The following is a 13,571-nucleotide window of genomic DNA, read 5'->3' on the forward strand; positions in this document are numbered from 1 at the left end:
ACCCAAGAGATTATTGAACTCCCTATTATAGTGAGGTTTAATGGCACCATAAAACTAATGGCAACTTTCATGTGTTTCAAAAGAATTACCTATATAGATTCTCAAAACATTTAATAAGAACAATTAGATTGATTTCTTTCCGGAGAAGGACTGATGTTAACAGCTACTTAGAGATTTGACAATACATATATTCTCTTTTTTTATTATTCTAGAGAGAGTGTGCACACAAGCGGCTTGGGACAGGGAAGGAGGGGTGGAGAGAGGAAACAGAGAGAGAAGGAGAGAGAATCTTAAGAAGGGTCCACACTCAGCACGGAGCCTGATGCAGTCTCAATCCCACAACACTAAGATCATGACCTGAGCCCAATTCAAGAGTCAGATGCTTGACCAGCTGAACCACCCAGGTACCCTGAGAATATATATATTCTAATTCAATAAATATTTATTGAGCCAAGCACTTGAGATACTCATTGACAAAACAAAAAGATCCCCACCTTCAAAGAGTTCATAGACATATGATAAACAATGGGTACATTAAATAGTAAATTATATTGTATATAATAAGATAGTAGGGAGGTAAAAGGGTAGAGCAAGATAAGAATAGGAAAGGCTGAGGCAAAATGTGAAAGAGGTTACCATATGACCCCCCAATTCCATTGTTAGATATATACCCAAAAGAATTAAAAATATATATCCACACAAAATATATATATATATCCACACAAAACCTGTGCATGAATATTCATGGCAGCGTCATTCATAACAATTAAAAATGGAATCAACCCCAAATAACCATCAACGGATGAAGAGATAAACACACATGCTAAATCCTTCCAATAGGATATTATTTGGTGATAAAATGGAACGGAGTACTGGTACATGCTACAATATGGATGATGCTTGAAGACATTATAGTTAGTAAAACAAGCCCAGACACAAAAGGACAAATATTGTATGATTCCATTTATGTGAGGCACCTGGAATAGGTAAATTCATAGAGACAGAAAGTAGACTAGGAGTCACAGAGGGGAAGTGGGGAAAGTGATTATCTAAAGAGTACAGACTTTCTGTCTGGGATGATGAAAAATCTGAAAATGGATAGTGGTGATGGCTGCACAACATTGTAAATATGATTAACGCCACTGAATTTTATACTTAAAATGGTTAAGATGGCAAGTTTTATGTTATATGTATTTTACCACAATTTATTTAGAAAGGCACTTAGGAAGTTACTATTTACCTACAAAGTAGTGATCTAAGCTCACAATCCCCTTAGCTCTCTCCCCATACCACACTGCCCAGAAGCCAGCAGAAATCAGACACCTCTGCTCAGTGATTTCCGTGCTAATCAAACCTGGCATTGTTCATGCACCTTAATGAATAATCTGAGTGGAGACAAACTCCATCACTCAACATTCTGAAATTTAAGAAGATGCAAAGTATAGGAATTGCTGGTGGATCCAGGTCATGTAAACGGAGAACCCAGAGAGAAGTTTCTGCTATTAAGATTCCCACAGCAGCCCTGGGTTTTTGCCTGTCTTACTGCTCAGTTGTTGAGCTCATCATTCAATTTCTTGGAGCTCCTCCAGTATCCTTATAATTAACATTTCCTTCTTTGCTTAAGCTAGCCAGAGATGGTTTCTGTTCCTCACAAACAAAAGAACCTTACTTCTAATATAATATAGACTTTTGATTCCTAAGCTTTATCCATGTGGGAAAATGATATGCAAGTATCTTTTGCTTTCCAAATCTTTTGGGCTTTTGAGATCAGATCATAAGAATGAGAATAGCAAAGGATACCGATAGATTCTTTTCAAGAGGATCCAAGACAATTCAATACAAGGTTTGTAAATAATTTAACTAAATGTGAGTTGGAACATGAATTGGAGATCACTTTAGGCTCAGAAATGTGTACAAAAACAGGTCTCCTCCCCACTCCACTATTGGAAAGTAGAGCATTCCTATGAAAGCTTTTGCAAGCCAAAATGGCAGAAAACAAAGAAGCAATTACCATGACATAAAAGCAAAAATTCTCTTCGGATTTCTTTAAATTAATGAAAATTAGGTATTAATGTAGGTCGTTTGTAAAGCAAAATGGCATAAAGTAAACTTTCAAATAGCAGGAAAAACCTGCAATACACTTTGATTTGCCAGTAGAAAAGTCAATCAACGACTTTATGGTCCAGTTTTATTTTTTTGTTTCTGTCGGTTCTGTTTGTGCTCTATTTAGCTCTGATGATCCATGTAATTCCCTACATAATTTGATGAATCCTCTTTTCAATAACATGTGGAGAGTAGCAGTGTCTGCCTTTAGTGATTGTTTCAAGATTAGTCACTACCACAAGGTCTTAGAGGGCTAGATATCCAGGAAATTACTTAATTAAAAACTTCAGTTTTCTCTAGGACTCTGTTGAGGAATTGTTTTGGGTAACTAATATATAATAAAAGTCTAGCATTTTGTAATTTTCACAAAGAAATTTTTATGAGGATATTTTAATAGGAGATCAAACATCTTACTAATAGAATCTCAATAACACATTTGAATTCTAAGAATTTAGACATGTATTCAGAGTATGCTTTGCTCACTTCCTAAGCCTTTCCCCGCATTCATGGTTATCTATAAATGCATCAAAAAAAAGAGGGCTTCATACCTACCAGAAAGGTATTCTATACCAAGTGTGAATGTGTGTGTGTGTGTGTGTGTGTGTGTGTATTGAACAGTCATAGGCAGTATGAAGCAAAAAAACAAAAAACAAAACTATTTTTTTTTTTGCATCCCAAGAAATTTAGAACTATGTTAGATAAAAAGTTGTCCTTATTGCCTAAATTTCCAGGGATCTGTAAGACTCTAATTAGGTTCATGATTCCTGAAGAAAAACTATGAAACAGTGGGGACAAGGAAAAATAAGGGGAAAGGAGTAAATATATAATATCCTAAGAAGCTGGAAGCATTGTATAAATTCCCCCAAATAATTCCCAAGTTTCTTCTTTATAACATGCCCTCATTATTTCGGGTCTCAGTAAATTCAGTGTATGTGACAAAGATTGAAGGCAGTCTAAACAATTCAGAGGATCTGAGCCAAACTTAAACTTCTCATATTTGGAAATTAGCATAAAATATCTTCTTAGATCATGTCTTCTATCTTTTCATATCTCAAAAATATCCAATTGTTTGCTTCCTTTTTTGGAGCTATCAAAAATCGACAGTAAAATTTCACCAAGCCTCTTTTTAAATGAAGAAAAAAAACCCATCAAAAATATATATCAAGGGGCACCTGGGTGGCTCAGTCAGTTAAGCACCCAACTCTTGATTTCAGCTCAGGCCATGATCCCAGGGTTGTGGGACTGAGCCCCGCGTCTGGCTCCACGCTCAGTGCGGAGCCTGCTTAAGATTCTCTCTCTCCGGCTGCCCCTCTCCCCCACCCGTGCCCTCTCTCTCCCTTTCTCTCTAAAATAAAAAAATAATATGTGCTCAAATTATGGGTACAGATTTGAGACAAATATCCATCCTAATGATCTTTCAAAGTTCAGCTTAAATACGACCTCCTCCTCGAAGCACCCCCCCCCCACCGAGATCATACCAGCAAGAAGCAACAGAATCTTCTTCTGACTTCTTTACAATACTGTTTTTAATCATCTTTATGACATTTGAAAAGAATTGCCTTATGTTGTGGTTATTCAATATCAGTCTCACCTCCATCACTAAATAGTTACTACGCTGACTTCACAAACATTTATTAAACAGGAACTGTGTGAGGTGCTAAGCATACAAAGATTAAAATGACAGTTCTTTACCCTGTGGCATTTATAGCACTGAGAGCAAAGAAGGTGTCAAATACATATACTCTCTCATAGGTCTTAGCCAGCTTCTCAAAGGAATCCACAAACTACATAAGATCCAGCATATCTTCACACTGTATCCCAAGCACGTAGTCACGGCTCATTAAATATTTGTTGAGTGAATTAATGATTCCATCTGCAGCATGCTCCAGCATAAACCACCTCACAAGGAAAGTTACATGGACTCGATGCGTGATGTAGACACATTTTCAATTTTATGATTAAACTTTTTTGTAAATAGCCTCATAATTTAATTTATTCCTATTCAGGGTTGGATTTCTGTGGGTGTGTGTTAGTATAAACTATAAAATAGCCATTGTTAACCAATGAGTGATTTGAATTTTGAGAGAGCTAATCATCCATTTCAAAGATACTTAAGAAAAATATTTCAATCATACCTACACAAAAAGAAATCCTTCACAAACTATCACCTATAGAAGCGACTCAGGAAATAAAAGTTTCATTGTGACTACTAAGATTATGAACATGAACAAGTCGGCCATGCTAAAGTGCTTACTTCTTACATGTATAAACAGACTTCTAAAATAAAACGAACTATTTATTTACTGTATAAGTTAAGTCAATCATTCATAACTGCTCAGCATTACTGGTCAAACATTTTCCCATAATACATTTTAAAATACCAATAATAGCTAGGAACAAGTTGGGTTTACAGTAAACATAAGACCATCTATTTCAGTAGCATGCAGTTTCCTCGTCTGTAGTTTTCTTGCAGACCATGACCAGTACAATGCTTTATTTATGCTTTTGAAGATAAATACTGTCGACTAACAGTAATAAGAAACTGAAGACTCTTTCAAAACATCACTTTCACTTTGGCTAGCTTTCCCAACTGTATCAGTAATAGATGTTTAATTACAGAAACATATATAGAACCTGGGAAACATAGGAGATACAAAAATGAAAATGGAAATCACGTATCCATTCACCATGTGGTGCCATAACTGCTAATATACTGTTCTATTTTCTGTCACTATTTCCCATGTATGTTGTTTTGTATTTTTCAAGTAGAATTATGGTTTTCTGAAGGCATATATTGAAAACTTTCCAGTCTAAATCTGCATGGGAGTGGAAAGATAACCACAAAAAAAAAAAAAGGCATCAATACATTTGAAAAGCAGAGTTTTATCCATTGAATGAATGAATGAATGAATGATCATTAAAGTTACACTTCTCATTATAATCTGATGATCGGTTACCAAGATCTGGTGTTAAAAAAAAAAAAGGAGTAAAATTCATTCTGTTACTATGCCATAAATTTGTCATAGAAGTCCACTGTTACTTCTTCTTCTATATTTGTATACGAAGACACACCCTCTGCCTGGAATTTCAGTTTTAAATTATGAGTCTATAGTATTCTGTCTATATTCTGTAAGTTACCCTTGTACCATCTGTACAAGGACAGTTCCAAGGGGACAATGTGATTATGAAATGTGTTACCTATGCAAAAAATAAAATAAAATAAAATGAAATAAAATGAAATAAAATAAGCTTCTGTTAAATCTAGAAAAAGATCAAGCAGTTGCCTGTGAGTTTCAGTCTATCAGAGCCAAGCCAGGCATTTGAGGAGGGATGGTTGTTTACCTGACCGAGCTATCCACAAGAGAGGGTCTAAAAGCTAAAAGAGAAGTCATTTATGGAATGACTTCTAAGTTTAAGAAACAGTCCACTTTAGCTTAAAATAAACTTTATGTTCACCACTTGAGAAACTCTCTTTGTACCTGAGCAGATTTCAAGTTCCATAACATGACACTACTAACCCTTAGATTTTCCAAAACAGCTGTTTTCAAGATTATACTGTCTTCTTCCTCTCCACTGAACATGCATGCAAATATTCAATGGATTTCTAGATGTTTTTTTATCAAAATAGCATATGCCTCAACCAAAACAAAGCTAAGTTTATACAGCTAGTTACAGCAGGAAATACTGGCTGTTAACTTGGAAGGGTTCTGTTGGAAAGACTAAAGATAATCTGCAAATTATTCTAAAATAGAAGTTGACTGTAACCATGCCTTGCTTCATCTACTTGACTCTTTCTTCACTGATCAGACAGTCCTAGTAAGGGAAAGAATCTTAAAACTTAATAAGAGTAGCATAATTCAATGACAGAAGAAAAGATAATAATAAACCAAATCTGCAAATATTTAAATACTAAAAACATTAAACAGAAAAAAAGATCAGGAAGGGAAAGTCAAGGGACTATAATTGGGAACAATAAAAGGCATGCATTTATAGTTTTATTCATCCGAGGAATTAAGGTAGAATTATAAACTGTGTGACACGCCATCACCCTACCTAACGTCCATCATTGAACATGGAAACAAAGGTACTGAAAAGTTCACTGAATTGGCCAAAAATCAAGCAGCAAGTAAAGATAAGGGCCCCAGTTTTTTGTCACTCTGGTTAAGAGATTATTATGATGCTCTGCAGTCACGGCATCAATGAGTGTCATCCGATAGTTTGCTGAGACTTTAACTAGTGGGTGTTGATTCTTGGTAGATCCTACGAAGAAACCTCAAGCCAAAAGCAGCAATCACTTATACATATATAGACACACACACACACACACACACACACACACACACACTCATATGCACATGTGTCATTTACTAACCTTTCAACCATATGGAGAATAGACAATGAAGGAGATAAATACCTTTTTACTGATTCTATCCCACCCACCCTGGAAGTCCTGCTATGCTCATTCCCACTGGATGGTACCGAATCACTGGTCAAGGTGATATTGACCTTGATATCATATTCAAGGTGATATCATATTCAGAAATATGAAGTGTCAGATGTGGCAATAACCAGGGAAGTGAGGCCCAGGATAAAGAAAATAGAAAAGGGAAGAAGGAACTATTACCACTGCATTTAAAATTGTACAGCAGGTCCCAAAATCCCCTCCCTTCCTTTAAAAAAAAAAAAAAAAAAAAAAAACTATAACCCTAAAATGTACCATTAGCCAGAAATTTGTTTATTTAAAATATATTCACCATCTTCATTCTACAGGATTTAAAGCAGTTTTCCTTAAATCAATATAAGTGTTTCTTGAATAGATGTTTAGATGAAAAATTAAGTTACAAAATACAAACTGGCCCCTTTTGCACCTACACAAGCTGGGAGAAAAATACCTCAGTCAGCAACAATTTGGGATTCAGAAACATCAGGTACATACTGGTTAAAGGATAACTGGAGAAAAAAGAGGAAATGCAAATCTTTGCAACTGGGGCATTCTAATTTCTCACACTGAGAAATCAAACTTGGAAGCTCAGTCACAGAGCCTAAGAAAATTCCTCCCACATTTCCAGTAGGAAGTATCTCTAAGAGGAGCCTGCTAAACACTTCGAGAATGAAACTGATCGGCTTTTTAACAGAAAAATTCATTACCTTATTGCAAAACTTCCCCAAAGCAAAATGATAATAATGCATATCCTCCAAAACTTCCTTACACACTAAATGTTCAAATCAGACAAAACTTGTTTGCAGATGACTATCTTTACCAAGAATTACCTTGAAATGCTTATCCACTAAATTCTCATTAATTACTCTCTTAAGCTGAATTTGAAAAGCCATCATGCTATCGAAAGTGTCAAATGGATAAAGAGCTAAAACAGAAATCAGAAACTTTAAGCCAAATTTTTAGCTCCACAGGTTAGAGAAAAAGAATATCCAATCAAAGCACCAAGCTTCACCAAGGGCAGCTTTTCTGAAGATCCTTCCTCACCTCAGAATCGAGCTACACAGAGGTCTTGTCATATTAACCTCAACAAGACTCAATTTGTTAACAGAAAAATAATACTACACATGTTCTGTAGAAACGCAACTTTCAAAACACCAGCAAGAAATTTGGATACAAATAAATATTTTCACAAACATACACTACACTAAAGGTCGAGAGCTTTCTTTTTCTCAAGGCTTAAAGATTATGATATGTCGCCAAAGAAACACACACTCGGCTGGGAATCTGGAGACGTAGTTACAGTTCCAGCTTTTGGCATTAATATCCTCTGTTTCTTAGGTAAGTCACCTCATTTCTCTTCCCCTGAGTTCCCTGATCTCTATAATGAGCAGGACAGAGTCCACAACTGCTGAAGCAGCAGCTTCCTGATTTACCACCTATAACTCTTTATGTGTATTAGATACATAAACACATACCTTTGCTGAATGAGACACTACAAACACATGGCCTTTTGTTTGTCTAGGCTTTATACTCTATTCCTAGTCCTTTTTTTTTTTTTTATCATTTTGTCTACCAGTGTTAACTATTGTTCACAGGAACCAAGGTAGTGCTAATTACAATAGCTGACACATAAGTGCTTACTATGTGCCAGGTACTGTGCTAAGCACTTTACATATATTAACTCACTTCTTCCTCACCAAAGCCCTGTGAGGTAGAAACCATCATTCTTCCCAACTTTAGACATGAGGAAACTGAGATACAGAGCAATTTTGTAACTTGCCCATCCCACAGTCATAAGATTCACACATGGAGAAGCCAGGATTTGACCCTAAGCATTTTGGCCCTGGAGCCCTTCCTGCTTACCCACCATCCAGAGAGTGAGTCTATGATGGGGAAAGGTGAAGTGCAACAGAGTTCATCTGCAAAATGGTGCTGGGGGCACAAAAATGTCCTTGTACTGTGAATTCTGTCAGGAACAAATGGTAGCTCATGAGTTACAAGCCCAACATACACACTGGTCACTGACATTTTTTCTTACCCATTTCAGTTTCACGATTAACATTGACCTTAAAGGGAATCAATTATATCTACCTCCCTTCCTTCACCTACGGGGGAGATGCACAATTAACACAAACTGTGTAAGTACTGGTGACTTCCACGACCTCGGTCGAGTAGGCACCCACTCCGTTATAATATGGCTCACAGTCACGGTCCAAGGACACTGCATGTTAAGTCATGTGCCCTAAAACCTAACAGTGACCGGCCAGGAGTGGAAACACCAGTTCTGCAGCCTGAAATCCTAAAGAGTGGGCAGTCTGAAGTACTGAGACCACAAGGTAATAAAAATTAAAAAAAAAAAAAAAATACGTGCGCATGAAAACACATTGCCGCGTGCATATTTAAACTGCTAACTGGTATTCACAATCAGGACAGAGAGAAAATACTAGTCATCAAGGAAGTCCTATTTAACCAACTAGCACATGTTATGTTTATATAGCTATTTCCCCCATTCATAAGTCAGCTCGAATCTCAAGAGCCCTGCACTTGGCTGAGTTCCAGGAGAAGTTCAGGATTTCAGTGGGCCAAGGCCCGGGACAGGGGAAAAGCAGGTCTGCGTTCTAGAACCAGGAGGCCCTCAGAGACGTCTAAGGGTCACAGAGCTGCAGTCATCATCCCTGGGCTACCCCTGACGGCAAGTCCCGGTTTGGCAAAGCCGAAAGGAAATTACTTCAGAGAAGACGAGACGGTGAGCAACCCCCGCAGGGACAAAGCCACACTTTGGCTCACCACGTCGCCTGAGTTTCATGTCCAAGGCCACGGACTTTTATCGACTGCCCTGAGAGACAGGGGTTTGGGGGTGGTCGCTCGCCAAGACCGGGAGAGGTGCAGTATTGTTCTACCTTTTCGGGAAAACAAACACATTTAACGAAAACAACCCTTGGAGAAGCTAGGGAAGACTTCTTCGCAGGGCCTGTCTCGGGGCTTTTGAATCACTTCCTCCTTTTTTGATGCGTCTCTGAGCTTGAGATTACGAAGTTGCTGAGAAAGTCTTGCCTCTCCGGGCAGCTTCCTGCGAGCGAGCCGAGCGCCCGGCGCTGTCCGCGGGCGCACAGACCCAGCCGCGCGGCCCGGCCACCCCCCGGGCGGGAGCAGGGGGACGCGGCGGCGCGAGCAGGGGCGGGGATGGTTCAGGAGAGAGAGCGCGGGCGCTGCGCAGCCCGCGTCCCCGGCTTACCCCAGGGTGCTGATGAAGCCGTTGACCGAGCCCTCCGCGTACAGGGACACGATGTCCCCTATGTAGAGGAAGCTGGACATTTTATCAGACATGCTGCTTCATGCTCCAAAGTAGACGTCCCTCCTCTTCCCTGCGCCCTCGCCGCCCTCTCCGGGGAGCCGCCGCGGCAGAGGCGGAACGGAGCGCACAGCTGCAGCGCCGACAGCGGCAGCGAAGGGCACGGCCTGAGTGACCGAGTGTCGTGGCTCAGCCCTGCCCCCGCGCCGGGGAAGCCGGCCCGGAGCGAAGCCGCTGCGGCGGACGCCCCGAGACGTGCGCAGCCCTGGGGGTCGGAGGGGCCCGAGAGCCGCAGCCGCCGCTTCCCCGGCAGGTTTCCTGTTCCTTTCAGAACTTTTCTCTCCAACACCTCTGCTCCTCCTCCCGCCTCCTCCGCTCCCCTGCTCCGGGTCCCCTCCTCGTTCTGCGCCCCACCGCGGCGGTCCCCGCCGCCCTGCAGGAGCTGGTGGTGGCAGAGCCCCTCGGTCCCCTTGGGGGAATTTTTGGACCAGGTGGCGATGCCCATTGGGCTGAGGGGAGGAGAGGAGCCCGGGGAAAGGAGGTGGAAGGCCAATCAGCGAGCTGCGGCCGGGGGCGGAGCTGGAACGGGGCGGGGCGACTCTGGGGAGGCCGGGCCACCCGGGAAGCGGCGCGCTGCGGTGAGCCTCTGGCGCTAGAGGGGCGGCAGGGGCCCCCAGAGCGAGGAAAAGGGAGGTTTATAGCCGCCCTGGAGCTTATGGGCCTGGGGTGCGACAGTCCCCTCCCGGGAAAGTGCATGATGGTGGGGCCAAGACGTTTTCCCTGGGCTTTTAAGGGAGCAGGGAGGGTGAGAATTGGCCTGACCGGCGCGGGGGTCGCGCGCGGTGGAGTGAGCCTGCTAAACGCCAGGAGAAGAAAAGGTGGAGCCGGGGTCGGGTCGGTGGGGTGGGGGAGGGTAATTTGCCGACGTAGGGAGAAGAAGGTGAAGTGGGGGGTGGAGGGTGTGGAATAGAAATAGAAAATAAATACATAATAAAGAAAATAAAGAGAGGAAAGAGAAGGAGAAGGAAGGAAGGAAGGAAGCAGGGAAGGAGGAAAGGGAAGGATGGAGGGAGGGAAGGGAGGCTCTGTCTCTATTTGGAGTGTGTAGTTTGGGTTTTTGTCTCAGGTATACGGAGTTAGTGAAACCTGACCTGTCAGCTGATGTCCAGGTGGGTGCGAACTTCAATGGACGTAAACATCACTTGAGGAGCCAGCAGTTTTTGTGGCCAACCTGTGGAGGTGAACCTTCTCTTAAGTCTCCAAGCCACGCCTCCTGCACTTCCTTAACCCCAACCCAAGGTTTAACCTTCCACCTCGGGAGCCCACCGTCACCATCTCCCAGACGACGTCTGCTGACCCTTAAAGCTCCAGCGGTGACAAATGAAAGTGGTGTCAGGACGCCTTTCCACTCCTCTGTTGTGTTTGTACCCCTCATCATATCATTTTAGAAGCCTTTTGCTCTATTTTTCTGGGAGACCTGGAGAAGGCAAACTCGTTTAGGACACTAGCAACCCAATCAAAGAATTGCGACCCGAGGAATCTTCACAGAGCCGGGTTTACAGAAAGGCAGAGGAGCTCAGGACATGCAGAGTGGTGTATTTCAAACTGTGCAACTGACCAAAGCTTAAATTATAGGTCAGAGATGTCTTACAATTCATAGATGGTTTTGGTTGAGACTTACGGTCATACAATGGAATATGAAAGAAAAATAAGCTTAATGTTCAAATATGTGTGTTTAGAAAGCCTGCAGGAAAGAAGACAATAGAGTGTTAGACCCAGAATCCAGGAAATGCTAGCACAAGGCCTGTAAGTGTTGAGATAAACTGGACCCAGTCATTGTCCTACCATGCAGCTGACAGACCTCTTTACGTCTGCGTTCTCCTTTGGAAAAGGGTACTTAGCAACTTAGAAATGCCTCCTATATGATAGAAATCCTCTCTGTCTACACAAATGATGTTACTGTTTGGGGCCTCCAAGGCATTAAACATGAACTATTAAAAGAAACAGAGGTTTCTGTTTATCCAGGAGATTTGTATATGACAACCTATCAATCACTCTCTATGTTGTATAGCCCTCTGCCATACATTTAATGGATGTTCAATTATTGGTCAAAGTCACAAATGTTTTTCCTTGGATTTTGGAACCTTCAAACACTCCTAGTGCAAATGTAAAATGGCACAACACTTGGAAAACAGTTTAGGACTTCCTCAAAAAGTTGAACACAGAGTTTCTATTTAACCCAACATTTCCATCTCTAAGTATATATCCAAGAGAAATGAAAACTTATATGTACACAAAACCTTTACCCAAATACTCATAGTGATTTTTATTCATAAAACCCCAAAGAGAAAATTTCCCAAATGACCGTCAACTGATGAGTAGATAAACACAAGGGAACATTATTTGGCCATGAAAAGGAATGAAGTAGTGATTCATGCTACAACATAAATGAACCTTAAGAAGATTTTGCTAAGTGAAAAAAACCAGACATTGGGATCATATATTATTCTGTTTATACAAAATGTCCAGAGTACACAAATCTGTGGAGATAAAAAGTAGGTTAGTGGTTACCTAGGGCTTGGAGTAGGTAAGTAAAGGGCACAGGATTTCTTTTTGGGGAGATGAAAATGTTCTAAAATAGATTGTGGTGATGGTTGCACAACTCTATGACTATTAAAACCTATTGAATTATGCACTTTAAATGGGTGAGTTGTGGCATATGAATTATATCTCAATAAAGCTGTTACAAAAGTCAGTGGAAAAAAATGTCGCAGGTTGGGGGGAACGGAGAGGAAAACCAGATAAGTTTAAAAGAGACTCCCTGAAAAATCATTCTTCACACTTACACTTGTGTTCAGTGTTTCTTTTCTTTAACTTGACCTTGTCCTCTTGGTCCCACCAGACACCTACTTTGGGCAAGGGTATCCTCATATCTAACTGCCCGGACTGGAAAAAAGGTGTCAGCGTATGACTAAAAAGAACTCAGTGAAACCCCAGGTAGGGTAAAACACATTACTTAATTCCTTACTACCATCTGACTAACTATGCAAAGTAAAAAATGTCCAGCTTCAAATAGAAATCACCTTTTTCTTTTCTTTTGTTTAAAGTAAACTCTACCCCCAATGTGGGACTGGAACTCCCCACCAGAGATCAGGAGTTGCATGCTGTACTGACTGAGCCAGCGAGGCACCCATAGAGATCACCTTTTTCATCAAATGGCTTCACCAACCTCTTTAGAATCCAGGTACCAAGTCTTATTCCTTTCTCTACCTCTTTCTTCCTCTTCCATTATCTCAAATACATTTTCTTTTTATCTTGCCCCCATCCTTGCTCACCATCCTCATGGCAAGCCAGCACTCTGTCTTTACAAAGTTGATCTGATCAAAACTTTTCACACTTACAATGACACCCCATTGTCTACATAAAGATTTTCAAAGACCCTAACCCTACTGGAGTGAATATTAGATGTCATGAACATCAGTCCATGTAAATGGATCTCCTGTGCTGAGAATACGAGACACTTCACCATGTCCTAGCATTCTGGGTAGTGTATGATCTGGTCTCCTTTGTTTCTACTCTTCCACTCCTGATGTCCTCATGGACAGCTAGATTCCCCACATACAAGCTGACACTTTCAGTTCCATGTCTTTGAGTGTGATGTTCCCCTCTGTCAGAAATTCCTCTTCCTCCTTCCCTTCTCCCAGCTCTGCCTGTTCAAGCTCTACCTCCCCAGTG

At 41.0% G+C, this 13,571-nt stretch overlaps 1 protein-coding gene across 5 annotated transcripts in view; it reads right to left on the reverse strand.

Annotated features, from left to right (window-relative positions):
* Window positions 1–9,917, reverse strand: part of ITPR2 (inositol 1,4,5-trisphosphate receptor type 2) — a 485,861-nt gene extending 475,944 nt beyond the window's left edge. For 4 of the 5 annotated variants that reach the window (XR_003413010.2, XM_053226056.1, XM_027035788.2 and 1 more), the window contains exon 1: window positions 9,780–9,917. Coding sequence is in view for 3 of the 5 variants with exons in the window: in XM_053226056.1 (XP_053082031.1) it covers window positions 9,780–9,871 (92 nt within the window). In the remaining 2 variants the exon portion in view is untranslated. The remainder of the gene's footprint in view (window positions 1–9,779) is intronic. The other variant, XM_053226057.1, reaches the window with a different exon arrangement.
* Window positions 9,918–13,571: the final 3,654 nt, after the last annotated feature.

Source organism: Acinonyx jubatus, chromosome B4, assembly GCF_027475565.1.
Source record: "Acinonyx jubatus isolate Ajub_Pintada_27869175 chromosome B4, VMU_Ajub_asm_v1.0, whole genome shotgun sequence".
Classification (NCBI taxonomy): Eukaryota; Metazoa; Chordata; class Mammalia; order Carnivora; family Felidae; genus Acinonyx; species Acinonyx jubatus.